Genomic DNA, 20,701 nt, shown 5'->3' on the forward strand with positions numbered 1-20,701 from the left:
ACTTTCCAAGAGAAAATAACCGAGATGCAGCTATAATCACGATACAGGAGTCCAATGCGAAGTGGTTTGTACTTTGTTGTTAAAATTTTGCTTCATCTGGTAAATTTTGTGGAAAAGATGGAAAGAGGGTGAGCAACTTCCAGCGGAGGCAGAAAGAGATGCCAGCTGCTGCCTCTTGGTGGCTGGGAAGAAGCTGCTGAACTTCACCCCAGTGAATCTTTCTGCTGAGGAGCCCAGGAGCACGTGCAATGCTCTGGGGGAGCAGAAGGGTATTTGGGTTTCACTTCAGCTCCCAGCTCACTGAACAGCCCGGAGTGTGGCCAGACACTTACTTTTGGGCTGGTGGGCACGATCATCCATTCATCAGGAATGAAGGGTCAGGGCTGCGTTTCTGCTGGGTGGACGCATGTGTGCTTACTTTTGTTGGGTTTTTGAGAGGCTTGCTTTTGCTCAGCTCAGCTCAGCTCTGCAACAGGAATGAATACAAAAAGCACCAAATGGAAGTCCTTGGGAAATATCCTCATCTAGAAAGAGCAGATGGGTGATGGGTGAGGAAGATTCTCCCTCCTGCATACCCAAAGCTGCTGTACATCAGCGTACCGCTGTCCTGGTTTGAGGACAACTGCAAGAGTCTTTCCTAGGTCCTCTCCTAACCACGGAGGATGTAAGAACTGGCTCTACCAAGAGCGCGGTCATGCCTCACCTAAAAGACAGTTATGGAAGGATTCTGCACATTTTGTGTAGTTGTGTGTCCCTTCTACAGCTCTGTCCATTCCTGTCTCACCCACCTGGTGCTATCAAAGCTCCTCCACCAGGTGAGGAGGTCGCAGGTCCAGCACACAAGCTCGGGCTGCAGCTGCCGTGCCGCAGCCTGTGTGTGCGTGTCTGTGAGCGGGGCTTTGTTTGGCTCCTTCCTCCAAACAAACGGAGTTCATGCTAAGAAGCTTCCACAGAATGTATTTATAACTTTGTGGGTTTGCTTGTGATTTGGCATCTTTTAAAGTCAAAAGACTACTCTGCACCTTATAAATCTTTCCGTGACCTCTTCGTGCATAAGATATGGAAGCTTAAAACTGCAGCTGAAGGGAAGAAAAGTAAAACGTGCTCTCACAAGGTGTGTGGTAAAGGCATGTTCTTTATTCTGTGTATTTATTCATAAAAATGCAGTGCAGGCTTTACTATACATTATTATACATAGTTTTTATACTGTGATAAATGAAATTAAAATATCAAACAGAGAAACCCAGAAAAAGCCAGACTGGTTGAGACCAGTGGTTCAACCAGTATCCTGTCTCCAGCACGGGCTGGTATCAGATGCTGTAGATAAAAGTAGAAGAAACTGTATAGTAGCCTGTTACGAATTAACATGCCCAGGAGAGAAGTTTCTTCCTGACCCTCATCAGTTAGTGGTTGACTTATATGCCAAAGCATACATTACTGTACATGCTCACGTATTTATATCTATCTATACCAAGAAGCATGTGACAAAACGCTAAATCAGACTCCTGGTACTTTCACTTACAGGAAAGTCATTCCGAGGAAAGAATTTTCTTCACCGCAAGAGGCTCACACAGTACAGAACTGGGAGAGGGAAAGGCAGCTGAGATTCGCAGCTTGATAACGGAAACTACATTTAGAAACGGCACCTGAAATATGCACCTTTTGAAGATATTTTGGGGATTTTGATTACATATCTCAGTAGTATCTTATCTCTCTGAGTACCTTTCTTTAGCTATGTAATTAAGCAAACGCTCACACGTGTGTCAGTACTAAGGGATCAGTTAAGCAGATTTCATGTTAGACGCTTCTTTTTGCTGAAAATCGTAGGATCACAGGAAAACAGGCTCGGAAAGTTCAAGGCGAGGCTGACCATTGTGTATCACTCCTGACAGCCGTTTTCTCCAGCAGGCTCCCGAGAGCCACCACCACAGAGGTCACACCCCCCCAGGTCTGTTGGGGCTTCGCCTTCCTTAGGACAGCGCTTCCTAATTAACTTCCGTCTCTTTGGCTTCACTTTAAGGCCATGTTTTCCTGTCCTGCCCACCAGATACAGGCAACGGATTATCCCCCCTCTTGAACTGCAGTTTTTGAGAACTGTTTCTTTGTTTCCTAACCCCTTCTTGGACTGAAACACCTTAAATTATTTCCCTGCTTCCTCACTGACATGTTTTCTAGATCTCTGGATTCTGCTCAAATTGTTCCATGTCCTTCCCAAAGTGCGGTGCCTAACATCAAATAACATAACCCAGCCAGGATCTTTCAAAGACAGAGGAGTGTGGAAGGATTACTTCACGTCTTGAAGGTTATATTCTATTTTATACAATCCGGATGGTGTTTTTTCCAACACCACATAAGTACTGTGACCCTTATACATTTTCCTACATTCCTTTCCATTTTTTAAGGCTATTTCCCCAATGCCTGCCCGTGCTACAATCCAGGATACAATAAGATGTTTTCTACTGCAGTTACAGATGGATGCTGCTGATGATTCGGAATATAAAATAGGATAATTAATGAGCTTTGGAATAACTGCCTTCCCCCAGACTTGTTAATATGCTTGGTTTTACCTAAAGGGATCACACATATCCAAAGACAAGTGCTAGCAAAAGAGAAATGCAAGGTACGTTAAAATGATGCATCAATACTACTATATGGAGTAAATTTCAGAAAAAATATTCAGCGTGCTATTTATTTTTCTTCATTAAATGTGATGAGTTCATAAAACCTTTTAATTAGTCAGGATGATGTGAATGACTCGTCAGACCTAATTTTAGCAGCCTAAAGTTAGCCAGCATTTCCACAACAGTTGCCTCATCTCCTTCAACAAGAAATGGACAGGGATGAACTTTTCCAGGATAAACACATGCTATTGCCTTCAGCTCCCTAAAAAGCCAGAGCACGACGGGATGAAGAGGAGAGTGCCAGAAACCACAGAGAGCCTTGACCAGTAGGCAAACACTTAATTTCTTGATGGCTGAGGTCAGGTGAGATACATCCCCTTTTAGGCAACCATAAATTCAGAGATAATTGTATTTATATTAGCATGATAATTAAACACAAGGCAAATTAACTGTTAATCATCAGGGGAAAAAAAGCATGATGAGATATTGCTTATCGAATAATTACAGAGACGTGCAGAGTATGGAACTTCCACGTCACAGACAACTTCAGAACGTTAACATTTTCCTTTTTTCCAAATTGAGCTGACAGCTGAGTATGTTGAATTTCTCTGTGAAGGATCATTTTTACACAGTCATTTCAGATGAGTAAAAATATTTCATTTTGACAAAATCACACTGTTTGGTCTCCAGATCGATCTTCATCTTTTTAAAGAAGCATAATATACTAAAAAGAAAAACAAAGCTGACATTCTGAAATGAAAGACATTTTGATTTAAAATATTGCACAGCTCACTAAAAACATGATCTTTCTGAAGCTCAACCTGATTTTGCTGATTTCCATTTCCAACTCGAGGTCTCGTTTTGATTCCTGAACAGTGCAAACGAGCCAGTTTGGCCAGTCCTTCTAGCCCTCAGAGCCACGTAAGAAAATCTTCCTGCAGCCCCACGCCAGCTGCCATACCACATACCTCAGGCCACTGAAGGAGTGGCAGTTCTGGGAATGTCTCACGACTAGGAAATGAGAAAAGCTCTCCAGGATCCCACCGTGGATCCCACAGGACTAGGCAGGGTGTAAGCAGGTTTCCAAAGCTACCCAGTAATACTGGGTTCAGTTCTTCTTTCCTCCCTCCTACACAGAACAGCCCCATAGATTCACCCCCGTAACCCCAGGTTGGGAGCTTCATTCGAGCTGCTAGAGAGGTGCAATGAAAGGAGTAATCACTTGTTGCGATGGTGGGGGAGCTTCAGAGCCTCCTAGAGAGACTGGGAACCGGCTTTCCAAATAAATCAGGCAGCTTTGAAAAAGCTGACCTAGAGGGCACACTACATTGTTTTTGTTCCCTGCCTAGATCATTATCTGTCTCTGGGTATGTCCAACATTGGTCCCTGCAGGGTAAGGAAGTTTACAGTAAGTTTGCTCAAGTACAGTAGCTGTCTAGCCAACCCAAATGTAAGCTGTTTTCTTGTGCCAACGCTAATCCGATACTGATACCCACGCTAACCAGTATGAAGCTCCTTCTAGCAGCTCAGCAATGTATTGCAATGTAGGCATGCTGTCAGCAAGGTTTATAATATAAATACTTGTGCATATGAGTTCATTGTTTATATTCTAAAAGCTGTGATGGAAGAATTTGTTGGAAGTGATTTTAATTGCAGTACAAAGCTAGATTTGGGACTCTATCGATAGTCTACTTAAGGTCACAGCTGCTTTCTGATAAGAAACTTCTCCAGAAAGCTGATTGACAGCTGGCACTGTGTCTTCTGGATCTTCACAACTAGTGATGAGGGCAACAGCACTAAATGACTTTTGGTTAGTATTAAATGACTTGATCTCCAGTGCTGATGTCTCTGCTTCTTTCTTCTGCGTCTTCTGGGTTCGGTTCCATTCTTGCTCCTTCCGATCCAGTTGCATGGCACTGCAGTGAGGAGCATAAACTTCCGTAGTTTCTTCAAACTGTAAGCAATCCACCTTATAGTATTTTTTCTTTACATGTAAGACATCATTAAATCTATGACCCCAAAGAATCTCTCTGGGCACATATGAGCTTCTTGACTGATGTGAAGTTCCTGTTGAATCACCCGTGTAGACAAATGTGACCAAGATTTCAAAGTTGTCCTTGGCCAGAGCTTTGCGGTCCAGACCATACAAGGGGCTCTCACTATCAATTTCATGTACGACTGTCACCGGCGTAACAAGTATGATCTGGTCATTTTGCAACTTGAGGTCCTTGTATTCCATCGTCATTCTCCCCTCCTTGTCTTCCTTGTAGCGCAGAAGCTGAGCTCGTACAGAGCCCTCAACCATGTGATTTGGCCGGAAATCGCCAATGCGCCACATGAGGCAAAATTTATCATCTCTTAAGCCTACTACAGCATAGTAGCTAAAACGAATGGTTTGAGCTCTTTTTCGAGCTGTAGCCATTTTAGCCAAGGCTGCTCCGATGATGAAGGTGTCGATAATGCAGCTTAACACTGACTGCAGGATAACCATAAGGATTGCAACCGAGCACTCCTCTGTAACACAGCGGTAACCATAACCGATGGTCGTTTGGGTTTCAAGGGAGAATAGGAATGCTCCTGTGAAGCTATGGACATTTGCAACACAGGGTGTTATTTCTTCATCATTGAATAAATCTCCGTGTTGGATTGCTATCAGCCAGAAGACAAGTCCAAAGAACAACCATGAAAGAACATACGACAACGAGAATATCACAAACATATGGCGCCACTTGATGTCCACCAGTGTGGTAAATATGTCCACTACATAGCTCTCCCATTCCCCAAAGATGTGTTTGAAGTACACATTGCAGCTGCCATCCTTGTGGAGAAATCGCTTCTGCAATCTTTTCATCCCCATTTCAGGGCTTTCTTGACAAGCGCCTTGGTAACGGATCTTATTTCCCTGTATGTTTACAGGCCTATAGCAACCTCTCTGTTCAGTCATCTTTCTCATATCTGCCTCGTGGCATCAGTGTACAGAACACACGTGGTCCCAAGGGCTATTGTTTTCTTTGTTCATTGGAAATCTATGAAATAAAAAAAAAAAGTTTATTTTTGTTTTAATTTTCTATGCCAGAACCGTGTAACACCAAATCTAAATACATTCACTCTGTGGCCATCATGAGCAATTTTCTGAAGAGTACAGACTCTGACATTTATTATACAACATAGCTCAAAAACTTGGGCTGGAAATATGAGGCAGCTAGAAATTGAACTAGTTAGAAATGTCCATATCAATCCTAAAATTTGGTATGTAGATGAAAAGAGAAATCAAAAACCTTTGTGGTGACCCCACTGTATCTCTTCTAATGTTCTGGTGAAGTAACATTCAAATCAGGATGGGCTCTCATGAAGAGTCACAGGAATCGCAGGAGCCCTCTTAAAGTTAGTGAAATAGTTGAGGTAGATAATTATCTGTTTGTTGCTTTATTTTTTCCCCCTCCGTTAGAAGCAATGCCCAGGAAAACACCCTCCTTTAGGTAGAAGACTTCAGTAGCATGAGCAGGCGAGTTCAGTGCTAATATGTTTTAACCAGAAAATGTATCGAACACACAATCATTCATCATCATTTGTGTTTCAGTATTGCCCAGAAAAAACTGGTCATGGAATTGAACTTTACTGGGCTAGTGCTACAGAGACATATTTGTTTAATTTGTTGAAAAGTATTTACATTTCAAATGAAAAAGAAACCTCTCTGAGGTCCTGGAAACCCTCACAAATCATTCCTTAAAACAAAAAAAAAATCCGGCTGCCAAAAAGTATTTAAATTTTTATTAATGAGTTTGAAACAAACATGCAGTGCGTTAATAAAATTTGTGGATGACACAAATTTAGGAAGTGATGTGAAGTAGGAGATTCCTCTGTCAGATCAGAGAAAAAAAGGATGTCTTTGCAGATTGCAACCATATGAACTTCAGCAGTACGAAGTGCTAGGCTATACATTTAGTGACTAATAACACGAACTTATGTTAGAAACTGAGACCTCATCAACTGTAATCCAATAAAAAAGGAAAGACTTAGCTGAAGTAATCAGTTACAGGATGCTTATGAATCACTTCTAGGATACAGCACTGAAAAAGGCAAATGCCTTTTCCTGCAGGTCTCCAGCTCATTCTGCCGTATCCCAACCGCTAACGCACAAAACCACTGACGACTCAGAAGTGATAGAGCACAAAGCTAGAACAATTCCGAACTTTTGCCAAGTGTCATGCTTCTAACTGACATTTCTGAAGAAAAAAAGGTAATATTTTTGAGGAAAAACTGACATTATTCTTCCAAAAATTGTAAGATTTCAATGGAAAAATGACAAGTACTTTTCCCATTTTTAAGCTGGTTTCAGCTGACAAAAGTTCAGATGTAGGTTTACAATGAAGCCAACATATTCATGGAAAATGAATTTAAAAAAAAAAGTTTCCTAGTGGTAGTCTTTTTCCTCAGCTCTTCATTCACTTTGCCTAAGTGACTGCACACACTTCAAGGCAGAGGAGAGTCAGGCCCATGGAGTGTAATATATATTGGATGGACTGGATTAACAGACCGAGAACTCTTCTCCCATCCAAGGAACAATGACAAGCATGCATAGACGCTATTCCAAAAACACTTAAAAGCCAAACATAGTTTCCATTTCTTTTTTCTTTTTTCTTTTTTTTTCTTTTCAGTACAGAAATGAATGTGACATATGGTGTCGTAGCTTCAGAATGTGGCCTTCATTAAAAAACACAACATTAATGTTTCCAAAAATACTTCTTGGAATACAGTCTTTGGAAACATTCATATGACTTGCTTTACTCAAAGCTTTAAACAAACACTGTAGCCTAGTCTATTGAAGACTCTTGACCTAACATTTTATAAGTCATATTTAACAACAAACAAAAACTGGAAACTGTTGAGTTATTTTTTTAAGAACCTCATAATATGAGGTGTGAAATGAAGCGAATTGTAATCAGGAGCCAATATAATCGTAAATAAAAAACATACTTAGGCTTATACTGGTTTTCTTATTGACTGATTCAAACTAGAGTTCCTTGAAAATACTCACAAACATCCTGGGACTCCAAAAGGGACTAAACAGTTCATGAATCAAAGACTACTGAGTTGATTCCGCTCTCTGCTATTGCCATCAGCAAATCATCGTGTTTCAAAAATGGTGTTTTGCTGGCACCATCTTTAGATTTTGTTAGTGCTGGCAAGAATCACGGACTGTCACACATGCGGCTATGTGGCAAAGTCCACTCTGATTTTACGGTAGCCTGCCACACACAGGAGACGGCTTTGATTGTAAGGCACCTTAAGTAGGAACTCTGACTCTAATTAGGGTCTCTCCTAAGTACCGGTTGCAGTAATAGATATATGCTCATGGATGTCTGCGATGGGTTTTTGACTGGTGCAAATGAAGCCATGTAGTAAAATGCCAGATTGGATATTGCAAAACTATCACAAGTATGTCTGTAATAAGAAAGGGAACGTGATGCAGCGCTTCCTAAACCAGAACCAAATAATCTAGCCCTGAAGCTGGATGGAGTAAAAAAGAATCAGTGCAGAGCAACGCTAACAGACATATACTGCTCTCAGGATCTGAGTTAATCTTTCTCCGTCGTGCTGAAAATTGGATTGCTCAGAGCCATTTGGCATTGCACAGTGGAGACGTGCCCCAGATGACCTAAAATCCCAAATGTGCTTGAAAGTCTTAGGAAATAGGCTCCTCAGCCACTCAAAAACATATAAAAATGTTGCCCAGTATTTTGGGTGTGCTTAAAGGTAAGCCAAGTCTGAACTTTTCCAGGCTACCTCTTATAGTCTCTTGAGTGCAATAATAATCATGCATCATAATTAATAACTCTCTCACATTGTCTGATGTTGCTTAGAACACTTAAGTCTAAAAAACCATCCTTCAGTGTTTCTGAATTATGTAAGTCTGTATTACGATCTCTGCTTCATTCATAGGGACACTTTTAAACAGGCACGTGGTTTTCCTATTCCAGATGAGAGGCAGTGAGGCTGTGAAGCCAGATGTTCATCGCTCACTCTACTGAGACACGCTGCCTTTTGCAGAACAGTCTGAAGACTATTATTAATTACCAAATTTTAAAGGGGAGAAGACCACAGACTTACAGCCAGACTTAGGAATTTAAATCTTAGGGCCATTTCAAAAATCTTATTTTTCAAAAGGGAAATATTGTACCCATCCCCAAGAAAGCCATACGAATTACATTAAAGGTCCTACTACCTGGTAAAGATTAACAAAGGGGGTGGGGGAGGATTTAAAAGCATTCTCTACTCACTAAAGCTCATGGATCGGTTGCTGCAAATGGTTCTCAGATGTTGCCGGGAAGAGTTTTCACCTTCCTCTAACACTAGCACACAAACCCTTGTCCTTTTTTGTCTTGCTTTTGCTTTCTCTGTTTTGTTTTGGTTTTGGTGTTTGGGTTTTTTCCTTTATTTCTGGGCATGTTCGTACACATCATGAGCCTCCTCCTGCATACTGTTCTGCTGTTCAGAGGAGGAAGTGTGCTGAAATTTGCAGTACTTTTGCTAACCATTCTTACAAACGTGTTTCCCCCCAAAATAAAAACTTATCAGAGATAAAAATGGATCAGGGAAGCTAGGCAGGATAACAGAAATACAGAACTAGAAAAATCTCTAAGATTTCATTAGGGTAAATAGCAGAGAGGGTTTAGAAGTCCTTCTAAAGCATGTATGCATCAGGCTGAGTTCAGAAAATCAGAATATATTCTTAATTATCTAAGCCAAGGCTAGGATCTTCCTGTGTTGGATACTGAAACGTGGTCAGGGAGATACAGAACTGCTCCACAGACCCGTGTTCACAGGCTCTGCGTATTAACCCTCCAAACTGATCTCTTTGAAATTTTCACCCCAATTAGATATGGGAGAAAGGTAAGTAAATTCCTGTATTTCAAAGGTCATAAAGCAGCACAGTGGCAGAAATAGGAACAAACCCAACACCTACTTGTACCCAGTGAAGAGCTACCACAATGCAAGCCCTGGCAGAAGCAAGCCTTTCTGTCATATTTATCATCTGCATCTAGTTCCTCTTGAATAGAGCAGCAGCACCAGAAGAACCAGAACTCTTGATCTTCATCCACTCACTCAGAACAACAGTAACTTAAAAGCCTTAAGTATTTAGTTAAGCCTTTTAAGGACTTCCACTAAATGTAATTGTCAATTTAATCTTGATATGTTTAGTTTAGGGCTCAGTGTTTTATGAGGATAATCCCTGTATTGCACCTTACCTTAATACCTAACGACTTGTTGCTACACCCATTTTATGACTATGTTTTACCATTATGTAAACAAGTAGGGGTGAATTTTTGTTCAGTGACAACTTCAGTCAACAGCCTGTTTGTAAAACATTAAGCAAAACAATGTGAAGATCTGGGTTCCAGAATAATTCTGTTCTGAGATTAAATCAAAAAGAAAACAACTTGAAACGTCCAAATAAAATCGGGTACTCTCACTCTAACCCCACACAGATGGAAGTGGATCTCTCTCTCTCTAGTGTTGGTTTAGCAGTCACCTCAGTTTCCTGCTTCATTTTGGAAATGGTCTGAAAGGTTTCCAGTTTTAGTCATTGTTGTGTAACCCTGGAAGACTTTCAGCTCAGAGACCAGAAATGTGACAAGTAGAAACCTTTTGAGCTGCTTTGGAATTGACTCAAATACTTGTTCCTTTAAAAAAAACTACCATCCAGAAAACCTACATAAATCTATTACGGGACAGCATTGAGACTCTTCCTTCCTTCCTTCTTTCCTTCCTTCCTTCCACTCCTCTGCAAAGGGATCCAACTTCTCCTGATACTTAGAGCCGGTTTTTCTGCTTCTGATATGCAATCCCCAGAGTGGGGCTGACACACATGTGCTTCGCCATTTGTGTATCTCACACCATGCACACCACAGTGCTGCCCCACGGAGGTGTTTGCTAGCAGTCTCCACCAGGTACGCTTCGGGACACCTGAGTCTGGGCTCATAAATCTGCTGCCTGCTCGGCATCTAAGTCTCACTACGCTTAGCCTGCAAGATAGACTTATCACAGAATCACAGAATGGTAGGGTTGGCAGGGCCCTCTGGAGATCTTCTAGTCCAACCCCCTGCCAGAGCAGGGTCACCCAGAGCAGGTTGCACAGGAACGCCTCCGGGCGGGTTTGGAATGTCTCCAGAGATGGAGACTCCACCACCACTCTGGGCACCATATCTTTATGGTGTGAAAGCTTTCACTGGCCTCCCCTGGCAGAACAAAAAAGCTCAGTGATGTTCAGAGTTTCAGAAACGGTCTGATATTCTTCGTCTCTAACGGGTCAGGCCTGAGACCCTGACAAGCACAACTTTATGTTACAAGTGTTTTTTTTGTATTTAATGCTCCTTATCCTAGCTCAGATCCCCACAAATGACTAAAGGGTATCTCTACACGGGGAGGGGGAATGCAAAATCCCCTAAACAGAACCCGGAGCCAGAGCTCTGGGAAGCAGGGATGTAGGAGAGGGGTTCCCACCGCAGAGCAGGACCCTGAGCCCTTTCAGACGAGCACGTGCTTTTGTGCTGACTTTGCAGGAGTGGAGCGCACCTCAGCCGGAACTTCAATCACAGAACTTTCGTATATCCACGGAAACGTCATTGAAGCTACTGCAGCAAAGCTTTCACATGGGTCAAGTTTCCCTCTAAAATAAAAGTTTTGTTTTTCAGATCACTTCAGCTTAGACGACTGAGCGCAGCGCAGGTTGGTAGGGCTGCAGTTCACCAACCCGCAACGGGACTCAGCAGGACTCTGTCAAATTGTAACACCCATTTCTGCATCACCTTGCAAGTGACACCTTTCCGCCATCATTTTGTGTCTATAGGTCTTTCAACAGCAGAAAAGAAGATTGCAAATACAGAAATAAAACTTGGAATAGGCTAAGCTCAGAGCTGGAGAAAAAGGATATTTCTTAGACTTCTTATTCGATACCTCCATACAGAGACAAGACCTAAAGTATCAATATAAAAGCGTTTGTTTACAAACATTTTAAAAGATAGACATAAATAGCACAGTGCAGCAGACCTTTGCACAGCTTTTACAGTCATGCAGTACTGCTGTAATCTACACTGGAACAACTCACAGTAACAGATATATTGACATTTAATTCATCTAAGTGAAACCAGATCTCCTTAAACAAAACAAAAAGAGAAGAAAAAAAAAAAAAAGGAAAGATGTTTGGCTCCTTAACTTTGAGAAGACAGACTCTGAAAGTTGCCCCTTGATAAAGGCAGGTTGCCCATTTGAGAGCCACAGGACAGGTTAAAAGTGAACCAGCTCCTTGCTTACCACTCACAGCAATTCCTAAAATCTGTAGAAAGCTGAAAATGTCTATTTTAATTTATTCGCACTGTATGCACTGCACGGTTTTAGCCAGGAACAAGCAGTGGAAACACTGAAATACCATGAGAAATGGAAAGTGCTGGCAACTTGAAACTCTTGATTTCGGGCCCCACTGCCATTCTTTGTCTCAGACAATTTGGCAGGGGTGAAACCCAAAACTGTTGATTCTCGGGACTCTTTTCCTCTTTTTAACCCTCAGCTCTCAGCAGCTCCTGCACAGGGTGACCGGACACAGCGTGCACTCGACAGCGCAATGCCCACATCGGCCTGCCCTAGCGCAGAGGCGGGGGGGCACAGGGGGCAGCCCCGGGGCAGCTGCAGCAGTGCTGGGGCCGAGCCGCGATGGCCCAGGGCTGCCCCCATGAGCCAAGTCCCCGACCACAGCAGGGAAACAAAGCATGGGAGCACCGGAGCCAACCCTCCAGGGTGACCCTGTGGTGCATCTAGTGCGGCCCATACCTGCAATGGAGCCGCTGGATCCACACAGGGCCACTGTCATCTCCTCCTGCCTGAAAATTCCTCCTCCTGGTTCTCTTCTCAGCAGCCATGAGCCATTTGCATTTGGGTATTGAGCTGAGAAGACCAAAGAGTCTCTCCTTCTCGTCAAACCCCTGTAGCCTCCGTTCTTAGAAATGGCATAGCTGGTACACATCCTAGATCTGAAAAATCTTCCAGCCACACAGACATGGAACAGCTGAAAAGATATATTTTATATCCAGTCTTCCTCCTTTGGAAATCAGTAGCCAACCTATTCTGTACTTCAGCAGGCAGAATCCCCTGAGCTTTAATGCAAGTTAGCTGTGAGGCAATTGAATACAAGTGTTAGCGCTAATTATCATTTCCTCCTCCCTCCTCCCCTGACACCCTGATGTCTGTGCCGATGCACGGTGAAGGTTAATTTCAATAGTTCTGCAGATGTGAGCAGTGGGATTTCTCCACGCATTGAACCTTATGGATTACATTCAGCCTAGAGGCACAGAAACATTCTTCGAGGAACTTTTCCACCAGATCTTGTTGGCAGGGAACAGTAGAACAGTTTGTTGCAGCTCTTAATAGACATGATGTAATATAATAATGTATTCAACAATAGGTAAGTGGCAGGTCATGAACAATGATAGAACCAGATTAGATAATGCTGACCACTTTCGTTTAATGGAGCCAACACCCTCGGCTCTGTTATTTGCCGCAATTCAATGCTGTTATATCTCTTCTCAAAACACAACAGGTTATTAATAATGTAGGATTTTGGGGGCAGGCAAGAGCTGATATTCTAAAAGGGTTCCTCCAGTCTCAGGGGCCGTTTCCTTTACGTCACATTGTGCAGTTCTGCTTCCTGAGGCAGAAAGCGTACTCCTTTTTTTCCTGTTTTCTGGATTAAATTGTAAACCAAATATCCAGGGAAGGGCACTGTGACATAAGAACACGGAGTCACTGTCTTTCCAGTTGTGCTCTTTATTCAAGAATGTCTGTAGGATAAGAAAGGTAAGGAGACAGAGGGCTGTACTTCTTGGGGCACTGCAGTTAGCTCCTGCAGCCCTCTGTACTTCGGTGCTCCCTGGTCCTGCAGCTCGCTGTGTGCACACATGGCAAAAACCACTGAGAGAGGAAAAGGTTACATGGCTTTAACCAAAGGGTTATGTGAAGATCAGAGGACCCCCCTATATTGCCTATGCAAGTTTTCATCCTGCCAATTCAAAAGGCTGCAGCTTTGACAATGGAAAGCCTTGTGTTGGTGTCAATGGAGTTTGGATCAGACGCCTGGCTATTGTATTTCATATAAGGAACAGAACAGAATAAAACAGAATCCCAAGTTAACAGCATGAGTGAGCTCTGTTCAACAGATGAGAGAAGTAAGATGTGAGTAGGAAGCCCGAGGATCTCTGAATATATTTTTTTCCCCCCAGCCCTGGTAGAAAGTTGCCTAAGATGTAGCTTGACACCAGTTATTAACTCCCAAGGGCTATCCACAGCCGACAGGAACACTTGCAAATTTCTACTGATCTCAACTTTGGGCTACTGACCCAGCAGGAATTCCACTGTAATACTCAGAAGCTGTCTCATCCCACCTAATATCTCAAATGCCAATTAAATCACCAGCACATTTACACTTTCAAAAATAAAGTAGGGTCTAACAATGAAAATACATTTTGTGTTACTTCCTCGAGGAAATGGAAGGGAGAAGGAAAAAAATCAAAATAAAACATGTAAATAAAATGAATCACATCCACTATGACCTAATTTTTTAGGAGATACCACCAAAAACCCCTGTTGTCTCAGCTTTCCAGACTAATTCTCAAATCAAAGAGGCTGAGATAAGTATTAGTTAAGGATCAAGTCAAATAACATATCAGTGCTTTTTTTTTTTTTTAGGAAAAGCACCAGAAAATTCTGTGACTGACATTTACACATGCAGTCAGATAAACCAGGCAATCAAAACCTACTTATCAATCACTACTAGGATTAAGAATAACTACTTGCTTTTCTGAGCAGCTTTGTATGACTCTCCTTTCATTTGTGAATATAGATACAGCAGAACTTCACCTCTGATATGCCTAAATATGATTTTCTCTGGAGTCTGGTAGAGGATATCATGTAGCTCCTGTGGCTGGAGCCACTCAGCCAAGGCCCATAGTCCTACATGGCATCCTGAGTTTCGGGTTCTTCATCCAAACCAAAACACACTTCCACATTTGTCAGGCTATATATGTCACCACTTTTTAAAAGCCTGTGAAATATATTAAATGGTTTCAGAGATCACAGGCCTGATCCAAATCCTACTGAAGTCAGCAAAGGGGTTGTCTTTGATTTCTTCTTTTGGATCAGATCTAGCTGTTGGGTTTCTTAGTATCACCACAGGCAGCATCCATCGTTGCTCTTCAGAATTGGCTTGGCTTGCTGGAATTACAGCAATACTTTCTAAGGAACAAGGGCTTTTTTAAATCTTCATTTTCTTTGGTTCACAGACTTTGGCAGAATGTTGACTTTCCATATTGTTGCTTAACTCCACTGGGGTCTATACGAAATTTGGGAATGGGATGCTTCTTTCAGAGATGACTTTCAACACCTTGTAGAGCAGACGGCTGAACCTCTGTGTGTGCATCCCCCCAAGCCTCGGTCCCAGCACGGCTGCATGTGGTCTGGAAAGGCAGGTCACTCTGAAACTCAGTAGCTGTTTTTTCAAAACTTATACTCAGCGTGATGTTGGCCACCCTTGTTTTCAACTGTCGTTCTCTTCCCGAGTTCAGCGGTCTAATTCACAGTATGTTGGTGTTTTGCAAGTCAGATAATTAAAATAATGTGGAACTGGAAAATCACGTGTATGTGTGTGTTTGGACCGTACATTTAAGAATTTTATTTTTACCTCAGTGTGCGGGTTGCATAACTTCCTTTTTGGTCTCTTGAAGCTATCCCACAGCTTATTCCTGACCACCTGAGTCAGTTTCCGGACACAGTGATTAGTATTTTAAGAAATATGAAGAGAAGCAGAATGTCCTCTTAAAGCTTGTCTCTTCTTCCCCACCTTTAAAACACCATTAGATAAGTTAGTCATTCCTCTAAAGGTGGGAACATTCATCCTGAACCAGAGTTGAGTTTCATTTATGCCAGAGCCCACTCTTTAACGGTGGTCCACATCAAATATTTAATGGGACAAACTTTATTTATCATTTATGACTCCATATACAAAGTTTCTCCGCTCCACTCCATCCAAAACCATATGTAGCAGACAAATTTGGTGCTTACTGCTTAAGATCCTTTTCAATATTTGCACCAATACTAACTGTGACACCCTGGTGAGTCACTACCCCTATCAATATCCCATTCTTTTGGATTAATCTGTCACCCCTGGATCAGTGTTTCTCAGATCTAACCCTCCTCTTTTTCATGTCTTTTCACAGTTCTGATTCCTAGAGTTGTCTTTTGGGCATATTCTGAGTTCTCAAGTGAAGACAGCTTTTCTTCTTGCTATGCTTTTCTTGACTGTGCATGTGGCATGCATTGCAACAGGTACTGAAAATGGTTTTCACAGTCCACCTCACACAGTTTAAAAAGATACTTTTTGTGATGTTGAAAACCTTAAATCTTGACCGTGTTTTATTCTTTACTTAATTTGTGCAGACTACTACTAATATTTTTTATGTAATTTCCTAAATATTTTCTTCTTTATTTTTGTACCCATGTTTCAACCATTGTATGTGAAATCTGCACTTGCCAAACTGGGTTGCGAGTAAATCCCAATGACTTCTTCCATGGGCTCCCCAAGCCTCCCCAATCGTAGGCAGTCGTTTTCTTCAGCTCTTGAAGGGCTTGAGAGGAATCCCAGGCCAGGCTTGTGGGAGAAGGACAATCTAAGACCTAAGGCTTTGTTTTAAAATCTAAGAAAAACATTCATGCATATGCTTAACTATAAGCTCATAATAAGAATGAACGTAAGCCTGCTTCAGATCTTCCTGAGACTGGAGCCAGAGAGGTAAAATACTCGTTGAAGGCTTTACAGTGAGCCACCGGAGGAATGCAACAAACTGGTTTCTCAGTCCCATCATAATGAATCAGCAAATCCATCAGCTGTGTTGGGGAAAGTTAATACGTTATTTTCTGTTAAAAATATAAAATTGTTTCCAAAAGTGACAGTGCTTACTTAAAAAATAAAATAATTTTAAAAGTTAATTTAGGAGGTTTTTTTGATGGGATTTTTTGTCTTGCAGTGATTTGCACAGAGGCTGACTATGCCTTCCTCAGTGCTCATGGTCTGTGCATCTACGGCTGCGCTTTGCATTGAAGATTTTCACTCAGCGGTACTACTGACTGAACGAGCTACTTCTGGGAGGTTCAGCTCATTTCAAGATGTTTGTCGGGAACCTGTTCAGTCAGCCGTGTGTTTTTCCTGTTTTACTTCTCAAAGGCAAACACTGTGAACAAGCGAGCAGATCTTATCAAGACGATGTTAACAAAAATACATCAAATAAAAATCTGTTATATTACAAATGTCAACACTCATGAAAAAAGATATCTAAACTACAGTAGAGTTGATTTTATTGCCAAAGAAATTCCCAAAGTTTGTTCTGAGAAACAACTTTTCTGTTTTTCCTCATAGGTGCTATAGACCTGTGAAACAAATGTCTCTCTCCTTTATTACACATTGTCTTTACAGGGGTGCTGTCATCAGCGGCAGCAGCATGCCTAAAGAGAATTTAAGTTTCTGGTTTGAAATTAGTTGGGAGTTAGACAAATTGGTGAGCAAAATTAAATTCAAGATTGATATACACAGCCTAAGTGGGAGATGCTTTATCCTGTATTCTCCCTGGGTTGTTTTTATTCATGTTTTCACTGAGTAGAACTGAGTAAAAGCATCACTTTCTCCTGCCACAAAGCCAGAGTCGCTCAAAAGTCACACAAATCCGTAGGTGATTAATTAAACCTCAAATCGCAATCAAGGCCTGACGAGCGCCAAATCACATGAGCTTGGATTGGTGGCATTCTTCCTCAGGAACATTTTGTATAGTGCTAAGCTGTATTCACTTCATAATGAAAAGGTCTTCAGGGAATGAAGTCTGTGAAAAACATAAAGTGGTGTTTCCCACAGAAAAAACAAGCCACACCACTTGGGTGTCTTAGTCTGGGAGCAACTGCAATGCTGATTACGCTCAGGAGAGAAAGTGCAGATTAAGGAGACTAAAAAGTAACCTAAAAGGTTCTGGAAGGAAGCCAGAAGTACTGTAACAAAGGGAAAGCAATCTGAAAACAATAATGTCACAAAACATCCCGCGGAAAGAAGCAAGGATGAATCTCCAGTCCGTATGAATGCTAGATAGATGAAGTTATCTCCCAGCTACTGCCAGCACAAACATCATTTACGAAGCCTGACAGCTGCATAGCAATTAGGAGAGGAGCTTGTGTTTACTTGTGTTTAAAGGCAGAAGCGGCAAGTGGGTTCCAGCAACGTTATGACGCGTGTTGATAATTATGATATTATGCCATTGATTTGGTCTTCGGGTGTTTTTCAAATCAGGACTTGAGATCTCTTTGTTCTCCTGTGTAAAACTCAGCTTTGAGGTCATTCTTCGCCTTACACACCCTTGGCTGTTTATGAACATCCTCACAAAACTCAAAGCCCATTTCCCATTGAGGAAGACAAGAAACAGGTTGTGTCATTGTCTGGCTCAATTGTTCTTCATAACTACATAATAATTCCAAAGAGAGGAATACTTACTAGCTTGAAGTTTTATTTTTGTAAAAGCCTCATATCAACAATGAAAGGGTATGCATGGTACCAGACACATGATGGAGGAGAATCTGCTTTTCATATTAAAAGAAAATGAATGAGAATGACATCCATCTGTTTGAAAGGGAAATTGGTAGAAGGTTCAATGGGATACCCACCTCCAAAGAATGTTAAGGGCCCTTTCTGCTACCTTGCCACCAAAATAGATGGCTCTAGACGTCTATGTGTGACAGAGGTCCCCTGCTGACATCCCAAAGGATGCCAAGCCAAGCCTTTGATGCTTTTGGCTTCAAGGTAGAGGGACAGACTTTGGCACTCTAACCTGACATTTCCTTAAAGCTGCAGGGAGCGTATTCTCCTGTTCATGCATTGTTGCTCCTAGCTGTGGCTGCATTTTATTAGTTTAGACAGCACTCTGGGATCTTTCAGAATAAAAAGATTATTATTGCAGAAGCTGGAAAAATGTCAGCAGAAGGGATGAAATATTGCGCCATGCCCTTGCCATACTGAACAGGGAATCTTTTCTTCCAGTGTTGGTTTAGGACTTAATCCTGCAAGGTCTTGTCTGTCAGCAAATACAATCAGGTTTAAGAGCATGAATAACCATCCTAGAAATCACTGGAAACTATTTTGTTAGTGTAAAATTAAGCAAGTGCGAAAGTTCTCCAGTAGACTTGGACCAGAGTACTCAGCACCCTGCAGAAAAGAGCCTTTAGTTCCTAGAACCATTTATTGCGTCCAGAACAGCCATTCATTAGGGCTTTCTGCAGAAAGGTTGAATTTCATTCACTTGGAAGATATTCTTTCTAACCCCCTGAGACACACAGACTCTTTGGTTGGTTTGGAAAACAAAATGATTAATGGTATTTTACAAGTTTTTCCACTAAACAGATTTCAGTTGAAGTCTGTCACACGCTAAAGAATTTGCAGGAATAGTGTCAATCTGATGACATAGTGGCAATAAATCCTATTGTACTGGATTACGTTTTTACCCATTAAAATGCTTTGACCTATTGTCATCCAAGTAGAACCACATTCCACTGGCTGTTCAAAAGGTTCTGATTTCACTCTCGATTGTTACCAGGGAAACTGCACCTCAATCCAAAACTCTGCCGCACCAATCATTTAACTCGATTTGAACAGACTCATGTAGATAAAGCAAAGCACTAATTACTTATTCCCATTGAAAAAGTCTAAATCACATCTTTCTGCGACCTGAATAACAGAAACTTCTATAAGTTATTTGAAGGGCACTTGGTTTTTTTGCATGAGGCACCAATTGCCTCATTTCTTTGGGGAATAGCTAGCTGTGGCGACAAAATGCCACGAAAATATTAATATTCTTAGTCTATCCAAAGCAAAAGTGCACTAGATATCTCGACACAGGCCACTCCTGGAAAGAGTTCTCACTTGGTTTTGGAAAACTAAAACGATTTTCATTAATAGTCAAACAGCTGGTTAAGGCTTGTGAGTGGAAATAGAAATGTTTGAATTTCCCCACTGGGATTTCTGCTGGAAAGTAGGCTGTGTTTTATGGCATCTACTTTTATATGTATTAAGTGAATATCTCAGTTGTTCAGGTTTGTCTTCATCTGAGCTATCTTTGAGTGGGAGAATGCCAGTTAGAAAATGTGCATGTTCTCCCATAGCTGCTAAGGATCAGCTTTTCTTGGACAGCAACATGGACCATCTGGCCATGTCAGAAATCAGGTCGATAAAGTTAGTTCAAGTCTGACCACTTCCAGGATGCAGGCTTGCAAAGAAACATCGAGGTGATGTTGGTACTGCAACACAGAATCAATGGCTTGACATTGATGTACACAAAATCAGGTGCCAATTTGAAAACAGTTTGAGAACATTTAAAAAAAAAACTGGAGATCCTTTGTGTTTGAAGTTGGCTCAGGAATGGAGATGCCTTTAGTTCTTATATATGGAAAATTTCCAGCTAGTTTTACTCTTTTATCCAGATGAGTCTTCATTTCACTCCGCCTAGTGAATCCCTGTCTTGGTTTTCCTTTGGGGTGCAGGAAAACTTGTCTGAAAAATGGTTGTTCACTGAAATTGCCTCTGTCCAGTTTGTTTCCCAGACTGTTGATTTTTATCAAATGTCAGTTCTTAGATCTTCTCAGGCAAGTATTGACCTACTGTCTCCTACCATGTTGACAGCAAAGAGAAACCAAAAATTCAATGCTTCCTCAGCTGAATCCTTCGACAGGAAATGAAGGGCTGAAATGCTTTCCACTCTTCCAATTCTCCAATCCAGCATGTCACCACAAATAACATTTGAGCAGTTGAAGCATATTCTCCCCTGTCTGCACTCTCAAAACACGAATTTAACTGCTTTAAAAAGAGGAACCAGTGCTACTATCATGACTGCAAACTACAAAAAATGAACAGTTCCTCGTGAAAAGCAACACAATAGCTTCTTGGGTTACAGCATCGCCTCCTGCCAGACAGGATGGACATAGTCTGCTTTTACAATATAAGGTGA

The 20,701-nt window shown here is 41.6% G+C and overlaps 1 protein-coding gene across 3 annotated transcripts in view; it reads right to left on the reverse strand.

The window, feature by feature from the left end:
* Positions 1 to 875: 875 nt before the first annotated feature.
* Positions 876 to 20,701, reverse strand: part of KCNJ16 (potassium inwardly rectifying channel subfamily J member 16) — a 34,896-nt gene continuing 15,070 nt past the window's right edge. The window contains exons 1-2 of one of the 3 annotated variants that reach the window (XM_054221870.1): positions 12,450 to 14,521; positions 876 to 5,647 (exon numbers count right to left, since the gene is read on the reverse strand). In XM_054221870.1, the coding sequence (XP_054077845.1) occupies positions 4,285 to 5,574 (1,290 nt within the window). In that variant the 5' untranslated portion in view covers positions 5,575 to 5,647; positions 12,450 to 14,521 and the 3' untranslated portion in view covers positions 876 to 4,284. Of the gene's footprint in view, positions 5,648 to 12,449; positions 14,522 to 20,701 lie in introns of those variants that run through there. The other 2 variants (XM_054221869.1, XM_054221868.1) reach the window with 2 other exon arrangements.

Source organism: Rissa tridactyla, chromosome 15 (assembly GCF_028500815.1).
Source record: "Rissa tridactyla isolate bRisTri1 chromosome 15, bRisTri1.patW.cur.20221130, whole genome shotgun sequence".
In the NCBI taxonomy this organism is placed as follows: Eukaryota; Metazoa; Chordata; class Aves; order Charadriiformes; family Laridae; genus Rissa; species Rissa tridactyla.